Source organism: Candida parapsilosis, contig 005809, assembly GCF_000182765.1.
Source record: "Candida parapsilosis strain CDC317 annotated contig 005809".
Classification (NCBI taxonomy): domain Eukaryota; kingdom Fungi; phylum Ascomycota; class Pichiomycetes; order Serinales; family Debaryomycetaceae; genus Lodderomyces; species Lodderomyces parapsilosis.
This window is the reverse complement of record NW_023503281.1, coordinates 478013-500028: the sequence shown is the minus strand read 5'-3', so window position 1 is coordinate 500028 and position 22016 is coordinate 478013. Positions and strand designations below refer to the sequence as shown.

The 22016-nt window shown below is 36.8% G+C and overlaps 11 protein-coding genes across 11 annotated transcripts; 5 read left to right on the top strand and 6 right to left on the bottom strand. All coding sequences in view use genetic code 12, as the record gives it.

Annotated features, from left to right (window-relative positions):
• Positions 1–1412: 1412 nt before the first annotated feature.
• CPAR2_202610 (uncharacterized protein) lies at positions 1413–3296 on the bottom strand (the record flags this gene model as incomplete). Its single annotated transcript, XM_036809120.1, has 1 exon — positions 1413–3296. One exon carries the CDS (start codon positions 3294–3296, stop codon positions 1413–1415), a length of 1884 nt encoding a protein of 627 aa, XP_036665788.1.
• A 1376-nt stretch (positions 3297–4672) lies between these two features.
• TAL1 (sedoheptulose-7-phosphate:D-glyceraldehyde-3-phosphate transaldolase) lies at positions 4673–5647 on the top strand (the record flags this gene model as incomplete). The annotated part of the gene is made up of 1 exon (XM_036809119.1): positions 4673–5647. One exon carries the CDS (start codon positions 4673–4675, stop codon positions 5645–5647), a length of 975 nt encoding a protein of 324 aa, XP_036665787.1.
• Positions 5648–5877: 230 nt separating this feature from the next.
• On the top strand, positions 5878–6426 carry CPAR2_202590 (riboflavin kinase; the record flags this gene model as incomplete). The annotated part of the gene is made up of 1 exon (XM_036809118.1): positions 5878–6426. One exon carries the CDS (start codon positions 5878–5880, stop codon positions 6424–6426), a length of 549 nt encoding a protein of 182 aa, XP_036665786.1.
• Positions 6427–7386: 960 nt separating this feature from the next.
• On the top strand, positions 7387–9012 carry CPAR2_202580 (uncharacterized protein; the record flags this gene model as incomplete). The annotated part of the gene is made up of 1 exon (XM_036809117.1): positions 7387–9012. The coding sequence occupies one exon, from the start codon at positions 7387–7389 to the stop codon at positions 9010–9012; it is 1626 nt and encodes a 541-aa protein (XP_036665785.1).
• Positions 9013–9035: 23 nt separating this feature from the next.
• Positions 9036–10427, bottom strand: PRP42 (mRNA splicing protein; the record flags this gene model as incomplete). Its single annotated transcript, XM_036809116.1, has 1 exon — positions 9036–10427. The coding sequence occupies one exon, from the start codon at positions 10425–10427 to the stop codon at positions 9036–9038; it is 1392 nt and encodes a 463-aa protein (XP_036665784.1).
• A 346-nt stretch (positions 10428–10773) lies between these two features.
• On the top strand, positions 10774–11556 carry CPAR2_202560 (S-adenosylmethionine-dependent methyltransferase; the record flags this gene model as incomplete). The annotated part of the gene is made up of 1 exon (XM_036809115.1): positions 10774–11556. The coding sequence occupies one exon, from the start codon at positions 10774–10776 to the stop codon at positions 11554–11556; it is 783 nt and encodes a 260-aa protein (XP_036665783.1).
• Positions 11557–11746: 190 nt separating this feature from the next.
• RPS30 (40S ribosomal protein eS30) lies at positions 11747–12306 on the bottom strand (the record flags this gene model as incomplete). The annotated part of the gene is made up of 2 exons (XM_036809114.1): positions 11747–11929; positions 12304–12306. The coding sequence occupies 2 exons, from the start codon at positions 12304–12306 to the stop codon at positions 11747–11749; spliced, it is 186 nt and encodes a 61-aa protein (XP_036665782.1).
• Positions 12307–13621: 1315 nt separating this feature from the next.
• CPAR2_202540 (uncharacterized protein) lies at positions 13622–15103 on the top strand (the record flags this gene model as incomplete). Its single annotated transcript, XM_036809112.1, has 1 exon — positions 13622–15103. One exon carries the CDS (start codon positions 13622–13624, stop codon positions 15101–15103), a length of 1482 nt encoding a protein of 493 aa, XP_036665781.1.
• A 118-nt stretch (positions 15104–15221) lies between these two features.
• On the bottom strand, positions 15222–15962 carry CPAR2_202530 (uncharacterized protein; the record flags this gene model as incomplete). The annotated part of the gene is made up of 1 exon (XM_036809111.1): positions 15222–15962. The coding sequence occupies one exon, from the start codon at positions 15960–15962 to the stop codon at positions 15222–15224; it is 741 nt and encodes a 246-aa protein (XP_036665780.1).
• Positions 15963–17003: 1041 nt separating this feature from the next.
• Positions 17004–17417, bottom strand: KRE1 (Kre1p; the record flags this gene model as incomplete). Its single annotated transcript, XM_036809110.1, has 1 exon — positions 17004–17417. One exon carries the CDS (start codon positions 17415–17417, stop codon positions 17004–17006), a length of 414 nt encoding a protein of 137 aa, XP_036665779.1.
• A 3320-nt stretch (positions 17418–20737) lies between these two features.
• Positions 20738–21811, bottom strand: PPH3 (phosphoprotein phosphatase PP4 catalytic subunit; the record flags this gene model as incomplete). Its single annotated transcript, XM_036809109.1, has 2 exons — positions 20738–21719; positions 21795–21811. The coding sequence occupies 2 exons, from the start codon at positions 21809–21811 to the stop codon at positions 20738–20740; spliced, it is 999 nt and encodes a 332-aa protein (XP_036665778.1).
• Between the last annotated feature and the right edge of the window lie 205 nt (positions 21812–22016).

The following is a 22016-nucleotide window of genomic DNA, read 5'->3' as shown; positions in this document are numbered from 1 at the left end:
AAGAAGTTTTTTGAATGACCAGAAGGAAATTTGTGTTTCCTTTTAAATGAAGAGTGGAACAGAAACATCAATAGTCAAATATGCAGACAATATTTCTTAACTATGTAAAAAGGTAGTGTAACTGGGGCAGAAATTAGCAAAAGAGCAAAATTAACCTACAAATAGGGGAAAGTTTTACTATGTGTGTGTGGGTCTGTGTCTGGTTAATGGTAGTGCAAGAGTGCAACACAATTTTCCCAATGTAGTTAAATTCTCAATGTCATACAGTTCAAGACAATTTATTCTGAATTAAGGACACGTCACGAAACCAAAGACAATTCGATACCCACATCAAATTGAGCTGCTCAGACCATTGCTAATTGGACAAACTGAGTACTGTGACGGTTCGTCTTGAAGGCTGTAGTGCCTGCTCTAGATCTACGCAACAGCTTAGAACCCACTTTTTACCCCTCATCTTTGTCGTAGAGTATCCAGTTCCATTTGCACTAAAATGTTTTGAAGAAACTGTCTGTCTGTTCATTTGAAATAAATTCAACACTTTGTCAAAGGAAAGCCTGAAATTGTGACAGCCAAACGTACTTTCGCTCTTTCGTCTTCTTTCTGCCAAATAAGAGGTCAATTGACAGATTGGTCCTTGCGCCATATCTATTGAGCTCCACCACAATCAATGGCAGACCAATATCCTAAATCTGCATCGAAATCGAGCGAGATCTGGTGTGATCAAGACAGTTTTCTCCACTATCTAATTTCAGTGTCTGACAAAAAATAGGACAAAAAATGTCACATCCACATCAATCTTTATATGCGGTCTTACCAAAAGACTTTAGATCAAAATATCAAATAGATAACAGATTAATTCTGTCAATACTCTACTCTTCATTGCTTGCTTTCTTGATTTGACATGATGTTAATCATGAAGAGCAATCAATAAACATACGGAAACGTATATCGATATCTCTCTTATGTTTGCTGTGTTATTAAAGAAACGTTTTTTGTTTTTTTTCGAGAATATGTCAATTCAATTGGCTTCTCTTTTTCTTTTTTATTTTTTTGGAAATTTTGCAGCAGTTTCACAGAAAATAAGAAAACAAAAGACATTACTGAAGAAGGACAACTCTCCTTAATCCTTTCTAGAAGCTCAATTACATTGAAATCAATGATGTATCTAATTTACATTCTAAATAGTAAAACAAATGTCTAATCTAGCAAACAAAAAACAGCAACACCCCTCCCCCGTCATCAACCTTCAATAGTAAGGCAAAACCTCTTTGCACCATGACAAACCCAAAAAATATCATAAACACATCAACTAATCGTAGCAAACATTAAAAAAAAAGACCTTCTCCCTGTAAGAACAGAAGTTTCAAAAGGATTAAGCACACAAAACTTCCAGAGATGGTGAACACATCCTTTTAGTATCTCATGTATTTCCTTTGACGTGAAAAACTAGATTGGCGACTAGCATCTGAAAAGGAGCCAGATCGTTTACTAGTTGCAGTAGCATACGCATCACTCTCTTCTTCCCCTTCTTCATCCTTCTCATAATCATCCACTTCATCTTCCTCGTCAATAAAACTTCCAGTTTCACTTTCTCTTGCTGATGAATCAATTGATTTACCAGTGAAATACATAGCATAGTTGGGATCTTGTTCATAATTCTTAACCATCTTTCTTGCTGCTACTTCAACTTCCTCATCCTCTTCTTCTTCTCCATCACTAACCACATTCTTCATTACCAAATCAAACATTCCTCGTTTAACATAATCATCCTTGGCAATAAACTTGTCCTTGAAATATTTTGGTTTGAAATACAGCTTTGTTCTCTTGTTGAAATCATTAAACATTTCTTCAATGTTTTCTTCCGTTTTGACATAATCCTGTTTCGATAACTGATTAATCAATTGTTGATTATCATTCAATTTCAAATCAAGATAATTCATAAACTTGATCAAAAAATTGAAAAATTTATTCATGTTTTTAGCATTGAATATGTACATTTGATTTTGTTGGAATTTGTACACCAAGTATCTGGTTATCGGTATGAACAACTTAATACCAGTGATGAATAGCTTGACTGATATAATGATGAATATTTGCACCTTGTCTATAGTGGAGATGTTTTCATTATAGTAAAGGGTTTTAACTGCTGATTGGGGTGATAGTGTGGCATCTTGATCATTATACATGTTTAAATCCTTGCGCAACAGATGTAACAAGTTGATTTTGGTTTTTTCATCCAATGAATCCAAGAAAATGTCGATTTTAACTTCATCATCAAGGTTGGTCATTAATTGATCAAATTTCTGTTGATCTAGGATGTTTTGTTGACTTAAATCAACACTAATCTCTTCATCTTGTTGTAGTTTTGTAACTGCTCGCGAACTGTCCAATGTCATCAATGCTTTCCCAAGAAGTGGTGATGCAAATGGACTCGATAACCTTTCTTGCTTATTTCCTACAAGATACTCATTAGTTTCTTCTTGAGTTACCACCTTCTTGGGATTTATGAACGGAATATATGGCAATCTTGAACTAACTTGTTGTTTTCCATATTTGTAAACTGAAGAAGCAATGACTTTTCGATTGTCATAAACCATGGACAATAAAGCCACGCCGGGGTTTAAATCTTTATTGTAGTTGAACACAATATTGTCCAGCTCTTCTTCTTGTTCTTCGTCATCATCTTCCTTTAATACAGCTCCAATATTGTTAGTTATCAACTCGTTAAACTTGCTATTTTGATCATTCATGTATTGTTCAACATGATATTTCTTGCCTTCTTTAGCTGATCCTCTTTGTTGTTCACTAAATGAGGATAACGCAGTTTGTTGTGGCGTTGATACCAGATCACTTTCATCTACCAATGTTGGACTCGTTAAAGTATCTAAATCAGGGGTTTCAATCTTTTCCACTTTTTCAGCTTTGCGTTTCGATAATCTGGCTGAAACAGGCTTGATGTGGCTTTTGTCCACTGCGCTTACCCTTTTTTTGGTTGGAGAGTCGAATAATGCATTTAGTTCACCCTGTTCCACTAACTGTGGGTCCAACACTGGTGAATTTGTTCTATTTCTAATGATCTTGGCATGAATCTTTTGTTTCGGTGATTGTGGAAGTACAACTTCTTGCAAGTTCTCATCATCAGTCATTTCATCTGAGTCGGCATCGTCACTATTCGAGTCTGATGAACTGGTACTTGATGCATCTGTCATTTGCAGTCGTTCTTGAATAAAATGGTTTATGTTGTTGACAACAGGAACTTTGTCGATAACTCCATATATTAACGATCTAACCACCATTGTGTGTCTGATTGAGATCTGTTGCGTTTGTTATTGAGTAGTTGCGTGTGAATGTGTGGTTTGATTTCAACAAGCTCTTTCCGTTGGTTGTTGGTTGTTGGTTGTTGGTGGGTTTTGTTGATGTTTTGGTCCAATTGGGGTAAATTGATGATTGTGTTGCAAAAAATAAAAAAAAAAAAAAGAAAAATAACAAATGACGAAGTCTAACAAAGTCTAGTCAGATCTCAAGGAAATGAACAGTTGTTGTAAGTTGATTCAAGTGGCGTAGAAGTCGAGAAGAGTGATGTTTGTGATAAAGTCTTGAAAGAAGAGCAATCAATGTTTCATTTATAAATGTAGGGAAGATGCTTACCAGATTTTTTGTTGGCTATACACACACATTTAAACATCATGTACCAAATGTTAAAAGACAAATTATCACATGCAAAAGTCTAATGTCGTAGAGTAATTGGTAGCAACAACCGCAAATTTCAGCCATTTCTTTTTTTTTTTTTTTCGTCGGAGATGAAACACCGGTGACACGTGCTTACTAGAGTTATTCTTATTTTTTTCTTGTATCAATTTACACTACTTTTAGTTTCTTTTTCCGGTTTATTTAAAGCTTTTGGTTTATTAATTTTCCGGAGAGTTGGGCAACGAAACTACGGGTGGGGGAAACAGAACAAAAGTATGACGAGGGGGAAGCTACGCAGAGAATGATCTTTCTTACCGTTAGGCTCTGCAATCAATCTGATCTATGTATTGCAAATTTTGATGTCTCAGATTTTGTTTCTTTTGTTGCACTTTACATTCATTACTAATTGATAGCAATTTTAAAGTTTTAATGGTGGTTTATTACACAGTGGTGGTTGTGGTAGTAGTATTAGTTGTGATGTGTATGTAATATGACAAAAATATGTGTAATTTACAATCTCCGAGCAGTATTCTAAATTAAAGCGCTTTATGAGAGGTCATCAATATACTGATCTAGTTCTACAACATAGATTTACACCATCCATAGCGACATCCATAGCGACATCCATACCACTGTAACCCCATGCTAGCCGTCATCCGTTTACAAAGCAAGTTCCCTCCACTCTCAACAAAAAAAAACTTGTAATTGTTACCCAATATATACTTTCATCATCTCCGGTATAATTTAATTGTTTTGAACGCAAAAAGGGCGACAAACAGAAAATCAAAAGGGCACGCAGTGGCCCAGACTTAATTTTTCCCAACAATCCAATGGATGACAAAAGCAACATATAAATACCATTGAAAAATTCCCGATTCTTCCTGCAACACAACACAATTTCGACATCTTTTTCTTTTCTCGACGTCAATTGATTGATTATACAAACTCAACCTACAAAGAACTCATATATTCACCCTATACAATGTCTTCAAACTCATTAGAACAATTGAAAGCTACTGGTACTGTTATTGTTACCGATACCGGTGAATTTGAACAAATCGCAAAGTACAAACCACAAGATGCCACAACCAACCCATCATTGATCTTGGCTGCTACTAAGAACCCAGACTATGCTGATGTCATAGATGTTGCTGTTAAATACGCCGAAGATAAAGGATCGAACCCAAAGGAGAAAGCTGAAATTGCTTTGGACAGATTATTGATTGAATTTGGTAAGAGAATCTTGGATATTGTTCCTGGTAGAGTTTCTACTGAAGTTGATGCTAGATTGTCATTTGACAAGGAAGCCACCATCAAAAAGGCTTTATCATTGATTGACTTGTACAAATCACAAGGCATTGACAAGGATAGAATTTTGATCAAGATCGCTTCCACTTGGGAAGGTATTCAAGCTGCTAGAGAATTGGAAAAGGAACATGGTGTTCACTGTAACTTGACCTTGTTGTTTTCATTCCCACAAGCAGTTGCTTGTGCCGAAGCTCAAGTCACTTTGATTTCTCCATTTGTTGGTAGAATCTTGGACTGGTACAAGGCTGCAACCGGTGAAACTTATACTGCAGAAACTGACCCAGGTGTCAAATCAGTGAAGGAAATCTACAACTACTACAAGAAGTACGGTTACAAGACTATTGTTATGGGTGCTTCATTCAGAAACACTGGTGAAATTAAAGCTTTAGCTGGTTGCGATTTCTTGACTATTGCTCCAAAATTGTTGGAAGAATTGTACAATTCTAATGACAAGGTTCCAAAAGTCTTGGATGCAGCTGATGCCAAGAATGAATCAATTGAAAAAGTTTCATACATCAATGATGAATCAGCTTTCAGATTGGCCTTGAATGAAGATGCCATGGCTACTGAAAAATTGTCTCAAGGTATCAGATCTTTTGGAAAAGATGCTGCTACTTTGTTGGAACAATTGGAAAAGAAGTTTTCTTAGAGAGAGAGAGACAGTATCTAGTATAGTATAGTGTATAGTTGAAAGAGAGAAATCTACTGTGAGGTTTATGGTTATTGTAGTAATGAATTAGTAAAGTTTTGATGTTGCGATTATGGGGATTTACGACAACGAGAAAAAGAAAAAAAAAAAAAAAGACTTGTCCAACTTTTTCAAATCAAAAACCCACAGTTTCTCTATTACAAACTGCAAAACTAAAATTCCTATTACATATGACTAGACCAGAGACGATAGTACCCGACACTCCACAACCACCATACCCAATATGTCACAAATCCTCCATCGTTTCAGGCTTTGGTCGAGGTTCAAGTGAGTTGGGCATCCCCACCGCCAACATCCCCGTCAATGACCAACTCAATAATTTACCTACTGGTATCTACTACGGTTGGTGCAAGATCCACCCACATCCACAACAAAGCGACTCCACAGAACAAAGACCTGACGGACAAGATGTCGTATTCAATCATGGCAACAAACTATGCAAGACTGATTTATCGACGGTATGGCCAATGGTGATGTCCATTGGATGGAATCCGTTTTATCACAACAAGACCAAAGCTGCTGAAATACATATTATACACAAGTTTACTTCTGATTTCTATGGTGCTGATTTGGAATACGTGGTGTTGGGTTATATTAGACCAGAATTGAATTATACAACAAAGGAAGCTTTGATTAAAGATATTGAGTTGGATATTAGTATTGCTAAGGATATCTTAAAAAGGGAAGAATACGCCAAGTATGAACACGAGCTAAAGTAGTGGGAGGAGAGCGAGAAGAGAGAGGTGGTTAGTATATAGATGCATAGCTGAAATAAACAGTCCAAGTGCTTTTAGAGATCACGTGCAATAATCACAAAATCGTAAATGCATGCAATCTAAGACTCATTTAGTGGTGCATAAGATATATTTCTTGGAATTTATTGAAAGACTTACACTGGGCCCATTTTGACATACCACGAAAGGCCCTCTGTTTGAGGAGGGTGTGAGTGTCACCGGTATTAGTTTGTGTCTAAGTAAAGCCGTTGGTGGCTTATACTTTAATATTATTGAGTAACTGTTGTATGATTCTCGATTCGATCCGATAGCAAACAAAGAGAGAGACTTTTCTAAATTTAACACAACTTGCACAATACGAAAAAATTCAATCTATCTATCAATCATCAATTATTTAAAAATAACTACACCTATTGCAGAAAAAGATAGAGAAAGAGGAATGACATAAATAGAAACACCCAGTCCATATTTATACATATTCATACCAACTGCTTTCTTTTCATTTTACTACTGAATAAGGGATATGAAACTATACTAGAACCATAGAAAGTAACCTTTTTTTATTTGAAATTAGCCGCCGGTATGAAACTACCTCATTACCTATTCCAGCAGCAACTGAAAGCTACATTAATACTACTCATTACTGCTTGCCTTGTTGGCCAAACAACAGCGTTTGACGTATTCACAACTAGATCGACAAACACAGACGACGATTCTAACCAATGTTCATTTCCGGCAAAACCGCATTTGAATTATTGTTCCTATATTGAGCACAATTGTGATTCCACTTATTTCAAACTTGCCCAATTATATTATTGTCAGTTTCACAACATTGCTTCATTAATATTCATTTCATCATCTATACTATTCACATTGTGTCTCATTTTATTGTCACTTAGCATCTTAGTTTCCAATTACTTATTCCGTAACTTAAATGAATTGACAATGAGGTTGGGGTTGAATAATCAAATTTTGAGTTTCATTTTGATTCCATTGACTAATTCCGTAGCTGATTTGATTAATTACCATATTGCTTTGAGCCAAGGGAATTCGAATTTAGTTATTGGACAATTAATGGGTAGTATATTGATTATGTTTACTATCATTATTGGATCTATCGCTGTTTTAACAAAAGGTTTCAAAGTGGAACATCCCAAGATATTGATTATTGACTTGGGGTGGATTTTGACCGTATTGGTGCTATTTGCATATGTCTTGTCAGATGGGAAAATCAATCAATTAGAATGTATAATCATGTGTTTGGTTTATGTGGCTTATGTTGTATTTTTGAGCATATTTGATAAAGAAAAACTACGTGATTTTGATGAAGAGTTGTTGATTGAGTATTATGACGGTGGTTATGGTGATGGTGATAATGATGAAGGATGCCAACATATTATTGAACAGCCTTACAATGTTGAAGATGCATTGGATATCATATCGAATGATGAACATGGTTATGGATCAGTTAGATCGATTTCAAGAAGTGCATCGCCAAAAAACTCACCAAGGGGCTCTCCGTGCCCATCCCCATTTGGTTCAAGAGCTGCTTCTCCTTTACCAGTTAGTACAATGACTTCACCAACTCCAATATCTCCCGCGGTACCAAGTCAAGTATTTCCCATTATTGATACAATGGAAGAAGGGGAAGAAATCCGGGGTGATGATAATGATCCTGAAGCGGTTGATTATTTGTCGGTGCATTATATCCCCAAAGACCACTATCCTGGTTCACCGCAACCATTATCGCGTCCTCAATCTCGTTCGTGTTCAAGACAATCGCTGCATTCACATACACCAGTGGCCCTACCAAAGCGAATAATGACATTGACATTTCACTACATTTGCAACTTTATCGACTTTATTTTCATTTTCCTAATACCATTTTATCGATATGTGGAGTTGGAGGATTCTCAATGGAAAGCACAATTACGTCAGAACAAGTACTTACCTACATGGTACCTATATGTAACTCCATTGCTTTTTAACTACCAATTCACCCACATCAACTTACAAATATTATTACCCATTGTAACAATATCAATCCCCATCGTATTATACTTGAAACGGTTCATCAACATCAACACCAAAATCATAATTGTCTCCCTTGTCGGCACATTAAACAGTTTAATTATAATTTCAAACATTTCAATCTACATCTTACAAATTTTGAAAAATTTAGGTCTCATTTGGAAAATATCCGATTATATTCTCGGACTACTTGTATTTTCAATCAGCAATTCTATAAACGATGTCATTACAAATATAACATTGGCAACAAAGATTAATCCCATATTGGGTATCAATTCATGTTTAGGCACCCCTTTGCTCATCATATTGTTGGGGATTGGATTCAATGGGTTTTTGGTCATACAAAAAACCCCTCATGGAGGTGCAATCAAATTTGATTTGAAATCCAGTGTGATACTAAGTACTACAGCATTGATTGCAACTGTTGTGTTTATTTTAATTTATTTACCAGCAAAGAAATGGAAATTTGATCGGACTTTGGGTATGATTTTGGTTAGTTGGTACTTATTAGTTGCTCTGATTAATTTGTACTTGGAATGAATATGAGTGTAATGACGCCAAAGCTATACTGAATGTAGTAACTCCTCGTACATTTGAGTGAAATTTGGAGCAGATTGTTCCTCCTTGTCAAGCTCTCCCGAAAGCAACTTCATTGTGTTGTCATAATACTTTTTCCCCTTGAACTCCTTCATTTGTTCAAGAAATGCCAACTTTTTCTGATTGTCAATGGAATAATAAGTCAAGACATTGAAAAACCAATCAATTTGCGTGTCTTTAATAATCAACTTGAACAAACTGAGTATATGATCATCATCATCATTGAAAAGCCTTTCAATGCTAATCAATTTTTCGTAAATTGGAATAGGGACGGATACATTGTATTTTAAATAATCAACAATCAAATCTTTAGCTCGGTGGAATTGCTTCAAAAACACTTCCAAATCAATCAATTTGATCAAGATTGTATAATCACCAAGATATCTCCAACCTCGAATCAAGACATGTCGAGCCAGATTAAAATTTTTATAGTAGATTGAATAATTAGCAAAATTAATCCATGATTCTTGATAATTGGAAGCAATATATATATACCGCCAATAATTCATCTCAATGTACAGTTGTGGGTACTTTTTCAATTCCAAGAAGTCGAAAAACTGTAACCATGAATCTAGTTGCTGTCGAGAAATGAGTTTAACATCGTTGTAGTGTCGTTTGAACCGTTTTTCAAAGTGGTATAGCTCGTACACTTTGTATTGTGTTGTGATGTATGCATCAGTAAAAATCTTTTTCAATTGTTGTGGCAAGTTTTTCACATTTCGTTGTAGGTCGATAACAGGAACAAGATATTTCAATTCCAGATGGTGTTTCGAGTCACTTGCAAATTGATTGATCAATTCAAAGAACTTTTTGTAAAAATATTCATAATGATACAAGGGCACCTCAAGGATAAGTCTCAATAACGTATAGTATTTCCTTTTGAATTGATTCTCTTCAGTGGCATAACTTTCAAGAAATGACAAGTATAGAGTATAGAACTCATAACTGTAAAAATGAAGTCCAATTAACCTCCTTGCTTTTTCAAAAAGACCTAAAATTTGATCGACATTATTCGTGATTGTATTTATTCGAAATTGTAAATAATTGACCCATAATTCAATGCAGTATTGTAAATGTTGGAATGCATTTTCATAAACTTTCACAGCGGCGTCAACATCAACCAATTTGAATTCCCATTCAGCATATCGTATCCAGTACTTGTACATGAATGGATACTTGGCTAAAAACCTAGCATATGATATTCGTAGTGTTTGTAGTTGAGGTGGTGGGGTTGATTTCGCTATCCCTCTCCTATCATTGTATTCTGCTGATGCGATTAGCTGTTGCCATAATTCAAAGTTGTCTGGGTCTTTGATCAAATCTATTGACACATCTGCCCATTTCCTAGGTCGAGACATTGAGAATGAGTCAATTACTGGTGATATGTTATCGTTGGTGATTGTGGATTCTTTTTTTTGTCTTCTCGTTTTGATGATGAGGATGGATGTAGATTCGGAGATTTGATTGTATAGAGATTATGATGCGATTCGATTGAAAAGAAGTTGCTTTCTCAAATGGTCGATTCTGGTATTGATACCAACTGATGGAGTTGTGTTGTCGAGTATGCAAGCGATCACGTCGTTAAATCTCGGTTCCAGCACAGCTGGTACACTTGCAGCATCTCAATGATGTAACAATTTTTTTTCAATCATTTGAATCGAAATCATCTTTCTTCCACTACACTTACATAGCTCGTCCAGCATCATGTCCGATGACGAGTTATCCATTGATGCAAACATATTTGAAGAACCAGAAGGCTTCTTGCCACCACCACCGGAATCACATTATGCCACTTACGACCGCAAAGTGTCCCATGCTGAACCAAAACAGATTCGAATGAAGTTAGTTGGAAAATCACCCTTATGGGGTCACATGCTTTGGAATGCTGGTATATTTACTGCTGATTATTTGGATAAACACGCAACTGAGCTAGTTGAGGGAAAACGTATTTTGGAATTGGGGGCGGCAGCTGCTTTACCTTCATTAGTTTGTGTTGTTAATGGAGCAAAGGAAGTAATTGCGACTGATTATCCTGATCCCGATTTGATCAACCATATCGAATACAGTTTTGGAGAGTTGTCACAGAAAGTACCTCAGATATCAGATTATAAAGTGAAGGGGTATATATGGGGCAACAATGTCAAAGAAGCGCTTTATGGCGATGAAGAAACACGCGATCTAAAGGAAGATGAGAAATTCGACTTGATTATACTATCAGATCTTATTTTCAATCATACTGAACATCACAAGTTACTATCTGCATGCCGTCAATCACTAAAGTCGACTGGGAAATGTCTTGTTGTATTCAGTCCACATCGGGCTCATCTACTTGATGAAGATTTGAAATTTTTTCAAACTTGTGAAGAATATGATTTCAAAGCTGAAAGGATTGACATGATCAACATGACTCCGATGTTTGTTGAAGATGAAGAGACTGCTGAAGTTAGGTCAAGAGTATATTCATACTTTTTGATCCCGCGATGGTAGAGAATACTGTATAGAGGACAATAAAATCTCCAAGCCAACAGACCCTGTAAACTTGTCCCATAGCCTCTCATCTACAATTAATTACCATTGTTCGAATTTTATGTATATATTAAACTCATCGAACCCATTAAACCAAATTTATATAGATAAAATACAACAGATTTCAACGCAATTTTTCTTTTTCGTTTATCTAAGCAGATTGAGCATTCATCTTTCTCTTACCGTTGGTCAAAGTGACGTTGACAAATCTTCTAGTGTACTTCAATCTCATGTAAGCTCTACCTTGAGGTCTCTTTGGCTTATCTTGTTTTTCAACTTTTGGGGTTTGTGACTTAACTTTACCAGCACGAGCTAATGAACCGTGAACTTTTCCCTGAAAAATAGATTGTTAGTATTGAATGATGAAGCTTGCAAAGGATACTTCTGATAGAGATGGACAACAATGCTTTTCAATTGATTCAAGTGTATCTCGTAGAAAATAATTTAAAAATGATGGCCACCGTTTGCTTGATGTGATCGTTATTTCCTTGTATTAATTATTTGGGACGTTGTTGATATATATATTTTGTAGCTTTATCACTTGGTTAGTGATTCCACTCACAAAAATGGTGTTAGTTGCTGTTGTTTGAGATCACCGGTTTGCTCCTTATCACTTCTCTCTAGTTGACTGAATTCCAAGAGTTTGCTTGTTCGTTCACTCCATCTCTATCGCATAATCGTATCCTGTTTCGGTCATTCTTGACATACCATTTTGACGTGATTTGTTGTATATGGATATGACTTTGGTGATGCTGACGAATCTCAAATTTTTTTTTCTTCCTTTGGTGACAGGGCGAGAGGTGACTGAATATATGGGGGCGTGCAATACTGTACAAAATATAGTAGTGTAGGTCAAGAGCCCTAAGATCAGGTGACAAAGCTGTCTTTTCAACTTTGTGACACTGAACTTTATGAATAAAAGAAAATGTTATGGGTGCAAAACGTAGGCAGACCACGATGCCGGCATATTTACCTACATAATAGTGAAATTCGAATACACTACTTTAGTGGAAGCTATATGACTTTTAAAGAGTTGAGCGAATAGAGCGACTAAGGTTCTGTGTATACCCATTTATTTGATTCTTTTCTCTTTTGCTCCTCAACAAAGCAGCTCGAATTCAAAACCGATGAGTGGTAAATAAAGTACGCTTGCTTGAAATAACGTCACAAGAAAGGTTGAACATCAGTTCCTTTCTAAACCATCTCTTCACGATCAACTTAAACGCATTGATCTAGAGGCTGGTCTCGAAACTTTACTGAGTTGGACCAGATGTCTTTGTTTGTGCAAACTATAATTAGCACCAAATCCTAAGTTTCTATCTCTAGACAAGTGAAGTTGTTTGTTGATTCTCTTTTCAATGTACTACTAATTCACTATTAGTGATTGCACACGAGAGCTCCAAATCAGTCCCAGACGACTTCAGTCATATGAAGATTTGAAAATTGGGAACGGTACAACTATCAATGTTTGGACTCAACTTGGTGTAACGAAGATCATTTGTCAACGAAAAATCATCTCATAGTGTTCATCACTCAATCTATGGGTTTCATCCGACACATGGCACATGAGGCCAGTAGATTAAAGTTTTGTACTTTTGTGGTGTTTTTATATCTCTGCGAGCAAAATTTAGATTCCGGTCCGAAGAGAACAACATGCCAAGATTTCGACAAAGTACGCGAATCAAGATATGTAATACGTAGAATGTATATATTGTTGCCTACCTCATCCTCACTCTATACTATTATACTCATTAAAATCAGTCCTTTTGTAAGTATCACTTCTTCTATCTCCAATCGTCAATCTTTTATTCTAAATATCTTTTGTTAACCCTTATCACCTATTTTAGGTCGTGTATTCGATATTGGTCCAATAGTTCATGCATATGGCGTGAACAAAATTTAGTAGGTTCAATTGGACAAGTTTGAAAGCTACTCACCGCACACGAACTAACACTATACGTTCCCACGTCTTATTTCTTTAAGCTACCTATAGTTTCAAGAAGCGGAAACTAATCGTTTTCTGAATATGCACATTACAGCTTTCAGCCTCATTGCGCCTTTGCTATTGCTCACCTCTCATGTCTTTGCCTTACGGCATCAACCAACTGTGCTCAACTATACAGAGAATGAAGTTTGTCGCTACGTCCATACATCCACAAACAGACCCAATGGTTCATATATCCGCTTACTTGCTGATGAGTCTATTTCACAATACGAAATCTTCGGGTTCATTTTCCCACCTGAAATAATACTTGATTACCATTTTCCTAATGTTCAAAAATTCTTTGAGTTGTATTTTACAAAAAAACCAGATTTGTACCAGGAGATGATGAACAAAGACGGGCTATTCAATGTTAAGAAAAGTGGGGCACATACTGAAGATGAATTGATATTTTGGAGTGGTGTTATTGACAAAGAAGTTCTATTTCCTGTACCTGTTTCTAATATTTATTGTGTCTACATCGTCCCCAACTCTGAGAAGAAGCTTGACTTTGTATTGCCAGTGGACTTTAAACAGCATTACGGTAATTTGAGCTATCCACATTATTTATACTTTGCCACCCTCAAGACAATACTCACAATTGCCTTATCATTACTTGCAACAATCACTTACTACGTAATAATACGCAAGGATTGGGAAGCTCCTAAAAAAATAAGCCCAGTAGAAGCTATAGCAAAGACGTTTGTGTTCTGGACTTTGGCTTCATTTATTGTTGCTTTCTCAATTGACTTCATACAATTGTTAATTGAAAACAATTTCGTTGCTACTTACCAAATTTCCCAAACCGTTTTGGCTTTAGAACCTATTGCTGTACTTGCAAAACAGTTTTACGTTGGGCTTAAATCGTATCTTGCGCTATTACTTTCAATGGGGTTCGGTGTTTTATACTACTACAACGGTAAATCAGTCAACTATGGGAACATTCCTCGTAACTGGGTTTACATTGCATTTACATATCTAATCTTTGATATTTTCACTGCATTCATTTGGCAATTGTTACTGAATCAAGAAACTATATCGTTAATCGGCGAGCCTACGGCACAACCAATTTATGAGAATGCAAGACACTTGGCGTATTTAAAACAATTCAACTTCCTAGTGTGGTTCGTTTTGGCAGCATTGTTTTATTTCAAAACCAAAAAGAGAATCGCTACAACTTCCTCAAAAGCAGATATGACTTCAGCTAGTAACGTTGCTTTGGCGTTCAAAAGATCAACCTTGACAATATGGATCTTACCGCTTGTTGCAAAATGTGTGGTTATGTTGACATGCTACCTTATCAAGGTCAATTTTATTCATCGATTAAGACCAGTATATCCTCCAAGAAGCAAACTTGGCCCGATGCTCGAATTGATTTTTGATTTGAGACAGATGCAACTGGCACAGAAGTTTGCTTTATTGACCCCAATTTGCTTAGAGGCTATCAGTGCTTTTCTCACGGCAAGTGTTGTGTTTATCGTATGGGTCAAAAGCGGTAATAGGAAAATTAACCACAAAACTCAATGAAGAACTTGCAATTGGTTGTTAAAGCACATGGTCAAATCTTTTGTACGACAATTTCCCTACAATGTACATTGAATGACGTATGTCTAAACTCTATTCCTTTTCTACTTATTCTTCTCCCTCATTGTAGTGATGTTTGCATAACCAAAGCCAAGGTCACCAAAACAACACTCAAGATCAAAAACAACAATATTCCAATACCCAATCGAGCGGCAGGATAATAGGATTTCGTTAATAACCGCTGAACATGAAAGTATCGTTTGAACCCCATAATCAATGTCAAAATCCCCAACACTATGAATATAGACCCCAAAGGTTTCCCGTATCGTTTCAAATCATCACTCTTGTGATCCATTAGTAATTCGATTATTCGATCAGTGGTGTGTACTTTTGTTCCTGGTTTCTCTAACCGAAACAATTGAGTGACTCCAATGCCGATTGTTATGAACGCAAGTGAAGTACGCAACCACGCTAAAAAAGTACGTTCATTGGCCATATGATCACGAGCTACTGATCCTTTATTTTCCAATGTGAGGGACTTATAATCGAGTAGATCAAAGGACGTGTTGAAGTTGACTGGTGAATTTGCAGCTTTGGTGTTGGGATCACTCAATTGTTGTTGTTGCTGTTGCTGTTGTTGTTGTTGCTGTTGCTGTTGTTGTTGCTGTTGCTGTTGCTGTTGTTGCAGTCTTTGCCTCAGAAGAGAAGATTCAGTTGTGTTTGAGCGTTGGGGGGTAGCCAGTGCCGATAATGATGAGGATGGTCCGGTGTGATTTGGTGGGGTTGCAGTGACTTCAACATCTTGGTCATCGGTGATTGCCGTGTTCGGTGATGGTGATTTTGCTGTTTTGTTCGATGGCATGCTTTGAAGTGCTGTGGTAATGAAATTCAATAGTTATTTGTCAATGGCTCCTTCACCGAGGTCTTATATTGCTGAGCTTGGCTTGATTCTTGTCCATGCTATGAGTGGCCAATAAGAGATTTGTTTACCAGTCATTTGTGTCATGTAAATTCTCGCTTTGTCGCGACAAACCTAATTTATTCTAATCATAAGGGAGCGCGATTTGCGCTATTCCTCGTGATGAAAGAATTGCAGCCACAATTAGAAAATTGATTGCGGGCTGTTTCTTTTTGCATACATCTTAGCGTGATTTGATGACTTGATAAATGTGGGTTTTTTTTATGTTCAAGTAGTGAAGAAGACAGAGGAGTGAATTTAATTAGGTGTAAAGGAAACTGTAATTTTGTATTGAAATGAGGTAAATATATCTTGTTGTACAAGGAGCAGTGCTAAAATTTCTTCTGAACTTCTCCCTAAGGCCTTTAATATTTCGAATTCAGCCAAAGCAACTCTTTACCAACTAGCGGGAGCCAACATTTTGATTTTAAATTTCAGTTATTTTGCGCTCTGCAACTCGAAGTAAAGGTCAGGGCTATTTACTTCGTGATTTGAGTTTTGTAACTCATTTTACCCTGAAGACGGGACTCACTCTTTATTATCCTCGGCGGAATTTTTGAATCTGTACAATGATTATATATCCTCTTCAACACCAGGAAATAGAGCATAAGCCAGATTTTTCTTTCACAAAGTTTGGTGGTGTTTTGTTGAGTAAACATTTTCGGAGTTCCATGAGATCTCGCTTTGCATGGACCAATGAAGAACAAAGAACAAAAGGGAAAAAGAAATTTCAAATGAATGCAAAATAAATAAAAGCGTCGCATTTTTCAACACAAAAGCAGTTTGCAAAATATATGTTCCCGAGTGTCGTTTTTTGTTGAACGACACACAAAAAGAGATGCAATTCCATTACGGGACAAGAAAATGGGCGTGAGTTTCATCGCACCTTTTTTTTACAAAAGAATATGCTTCCAAGTGTATGTATTAGTAAATCGTCTCCCTCTATTAAAGAAGTATGTAAATCAACGAGAAAAGTCCATTCAATGCAATGAAACTACGACCAACAGCAAAACCATCGTCACCTGCTGCACCCGCTGCACCTGCCAGTGAGATAGTAGTTCTATCGTAGGTACGGATGTGGCCCACAACGCCGGAAATACTACCAAGTCCAATTGATGCCGATGAATATGTTTCTTCAGCTTCTGTATACGCACTTTTGAAGCTTTGGTAATATATACTTTGCGTTGTACGGGTTATTCCACTGGCATCAGTCCCCGTTACCCATACCGATGTATTACTTTGTGACGATTTGGTTGTTGTAGTAGCTATTGTTGATGACGACGAAGACGACGATGTAGTCTTTGCTGTGCTAAATGCAAGGAGAAAGAATAAGCTGTATACGAGTTTGAGGAAGTTCATTTATAGGATGTGTTGTTGAATGTGGGCTTTTTGGAATGCAACGAAATTATGACAGTTAATGCTATGGGATTGTAAAATAATTGAAGATAAAGATGAACGTAACGACGTGTCTATGTGTTGTTGGGACGCGGCGGTTGAAGTGAAAAATAAATGAATGAATAAGTGAATGGATTTATGCTATACGAATGCTCTCCAACAGAAATCATTTCCAGGAAAACAAGGGTTCTTTTCAATTCAATATATACTTTTCTTGTGCTATTCTAAAAATTTTACTTAGCTTACTAAAGAAAAGCTTATTGCACATCTTTGTACTCTTTTGTTAATCATTTCCTTCTAATCCCATCTGATTAAGAAGAAGAGTAACAAAAACCAAAACTAAAAATTGCAACGTAAACAAAAACACTAATCCCACGCTTAGCGTATAGCAAAAGTCTATATAAAGAAGAAGAAGAAAAAAATAGAATGAGAGAAAATCCAGTTTTGTACAACAACTGATTTTCAAAATACGTCACAATATTTGTTTTTGCTAAGCCAATATAAGGAGCTATTTTTGTTGGTGAAAGGAGAGTATGACTTACATGGCTTCAACTTGAAAGAGTACTACACGCATATGATGGGTCGCGCAACTCAAGTATCTTTTTCTCCAACTGCGATTGCGCCAGCAAAAGGATGAAGGTGCGGACATTATCATATTATCCGTTAAACAATGTAATTTCTTGATTACAATAGTCGTGAATCAACCAAACACGACGAATTTTGTTTTGTGTAGACCTTTGTAGTATGACAGACAAATTTTTTTGCTAGAGTGCGATATAAATAGTATTATTGTTTTCTAAACAATAGTAAACTTCTGTTTACGACTTTATAGTGAGGTTTTTTTTTCCTCATCTTTCTACTGTATATTAGATGTTTACATGTGCAAGCGAATTTATTGTCCGAGAATCTTTTCCAAGCAAACCAAACGAAGAGGATGTAAACAATAGAGATATACAATGGCTCGAAGAGAGTTGCTCTGTTAAAACTATTTTACATTCGATGCTATTGATGATGGAAACGTTTACCAATACTTTTAAATTTCTTGTTGTTAAGCCCTGGTAAAGAGATTGAGCAATCACTCCGATAAAACCTTTGTTGAAGGCTTTTTCATATGTCGTTTCTTGCAATAAAAAAAACACCGACGTCTAAGCCACTGGTGCTGCAAACAGTGCAATGACCGTCTTAATTTTTCTGTCCTTGTTGACTATTTTTCAGTCCCAAGGCTTTTTTCCTTGTGTTCTCTATCTCTCTCCCTTAGTTGAGAATATTTGGTTACAAACAAGCTGAGCTCTTCAGGGAGTACAAAAAGTTTCCTTGTTTCTATTGACGACTGAACGAAATTGTACAATAATTGTGGTACTTCTGTTTTGTGTATGAAATGAATAATCAAATTTCTTGTCTTGCTCAACACAGCTCTCCAATCACCCAATCCTTCCATAGCTGGCAAATACTAGCTCAGATTGAATAGCTTAGTGTAGCTAACACATAAGTTGCACGTTGCACTTGGATACTAATCCTCTCTCAACAATAATCTCATGTCCAAAAGATACAGGTACACTACCGTTCTCGTTCGACCAAATGAGCTACCCTTTCAACAGGTTTGTGTAATGTTAGCATTTGTTGACAACTAAAAAAAAAAAGTGCTGTAAAAAAAGAAATTCATAAAAGCTGTAAACAAGAAGACACAAAACTGTAAACACAATTTCTTACTTTTGTAGATCTTTATGCAGATGTCTCCTTATTAGCATACCCCTTGCCCCCCTGGTTTCTCTTGAGCAAGTGCTACATTCACAAATCATTGGAAGATGTAGAGAGATTCCGGAAGGTGAACATTTACGGTGATGCCTTTTGTGAATAAGTGCACACTTCGTCAACGAAATTTTTGTTTGTCTTTCTATTGTCCTGCACTGTTGCGCAACAAAACGAATGAGAATTTTGCCGGAAATATCGTAGATGCATAAACCCGCCGCTCGATCCGAATCCACCGAGCTTGACCCAAACAAAGGATTTTTTCAAGACACATTAGGAGAAACAATAGATATAGAGGTGAAGTGGAAGGTCTTTGGAAACATTAAGCGATCTATAAGAGGTTTGTTTCAACGGCACTCACAGTGAAGCTTTTGACACGGATTCGGGAACAATGTTTAGAAAACCTTGAGTGAAAAGCTTATGCTAAATACAATTGTACATCTCTTGCCCCTCCACTACCTTCACAGGCTGCTTGTTTGAAATGGAAGGCAAGTATAGTGTCAACTTCCCTCTAAGCGTAATCGTCATCAAACTAGTAAGCCTTGTCTGAAGTGTAACAAATCCAGGAATGAAGCAATTGCACAGTATGTTTTAAAGCTCCTCAAAGTTGTAATTTAGAAACACAACAGGAACTTGCCGTTCACGAAAGTCGGACAAGTCTCACTTTTGTGGGGTTAACATGAATGAAGCGCGTACACATCAGAAGTTGAAATGCAGCAATAGGCGAAGTACTTTATTCCCTCATGCATGAAGTTTTAGAAAGGTATTTGGACTAATACATGGACCATGTTGTGTGGTACGCATCTAGCGCATTCATGTTGATCCCCGGAATGCTTTTTGGCATCATCATTCGGCAGATCTCTACACATGTTTGGTCTAAGAACACGCAAGACCTATATTCCAAAACTGTCAATAGATTGACCACATGTACCCACATTCAATTATGAAATTGTCAGCCCAAGGAGTAGTGTTGGTGATTTTTTTACTACTTGGTGCTGCTGAACCTTGCCGGATATAACAAGTACCGAGCAAAACCCTTTTTGACGGGTTTTGTGTCTCATTCAACAAAGTCGCGAAAAAATAAAACATTTCGTGTCTTTCTTTTATTGAACACGCGTTTTGAGTCAAAAATAGGACACAATGAAATATTCATGTCAAAGTTTACAGTAGATTGTGTTTAGTCTATACTTTTGACAGATAACCATCGTATTAGTCCAACACACAAACAATGGCTTTTTCCCCTATTGTTCCGTAATGCCCTAGCCACGAACAAGAGGGATATCATTTTCTCGGTTACTTCCCAATGAGGAAACAAGTTTACCTTATTCAGAATTAGAAAACATTGCTTTATGTTCAGTTTCGGAATGTAAACTTCAACCTCCTGGTTTCAAATTTGGTGTCAACAAGCCCCATATTTCGAGCTGATTATCTAGCCAACTCCCATCATCAATCTCTATCACGACAATCTCATTACAAAAGATTTACTAATAGTACAATGTAATACAATGTAATACAATCTATATTCTACACACTCTCTACAAGAAATACTCAACCACTGGCTTCTTGTTCAATGCACCGGCGCCGAACTTGCTCCTCCCACCTTCTTGTCCATCGCCGTCATCTTCATCATAATCAACAGCTTCAAACACCTTATACTCCCTATTTAAACCATCATCAATCTTCAAGACACTGGCAACATTGCCACACCGATAACAATAATTGGGAGCTGACCACACCGTAACCAACTTCAGATCAAACATTTCTCTATAACCCTCCATTACCAATTGATGAGCACGGGCAATCAAGCCGACGTTGTTTAAATGTAGAAACTTGTCTACTTCAGATTCACCGAAAAGGAACCCAGCTCCACGTGGCGATATACTCCATCCTTTAACATCTTCTTCTGGATCACTCCATAGTAGGTCACACATGCCTCCTTCGTGGGGCACTTCTTGCTTTCGATCTAGGATTCGTATTTGATCAATAGAGTCAATCTCGGGGCTAAGGCCACCATGTACACAAAACACACCCCCGCCATCATCACCACTACCCTTGCTATCCCCACTCTGTCCGTTGATTATTGCGCCTAGACTTAGATAATCAAAAACTTCACAACAATACCTCCACACATTGACTGAGCCGTATTTTCTCAAGCACTCGTCATAGAATCCATACACCGTAGTTATCTGTCGCGATTCATGGTTGCCTCGTATTAGCGTAATCTTGGAAGGAAACTTCAACTTGTAGGTCATGAGTAACAACAATGTCTCCAAAGAGTTGAATCCGCGATCAACAAAATCACCAAGAAATACATATTGAGTTTGTGGTAAATCGCCACCAATGGTAAATATCGTAATCAAGTCATGTAGTTGTCCATGGATATCACCACATATAGTGACAGGCGTGTTTAGGTGTTGAATATTTGATTCTTCTATTAGAATATCAATTAATTGTGTGCAAATTTCTTCAACGTCTGACTCTGGTATTAGTTTGCATTGCTTTATGTGCTCTATAGTCCTAAAAAGGGGAAAAAGGGAAAGTTAGTAGTATTCAGATTAATGGACAGTGTGCGATTTACTGAAGTCAACATACTGGTCTAAATCCAACATCGCCTTTTGAACGCGTTGAGTTAATGTCGCCTTGCGTTTCACAGAGACGTGATTGATTTTTTTTTTTTTCCTTCTTTGGTTCGCATCCAGTGTATTGTGATGACGCACATTTTGGTGATAAGTGTTCCTCCTCTCCATCTACGACTCTCATTTACTGGGACACAATTTAAATTTAAATACACTAATTCTATGAACTGAACAGAAA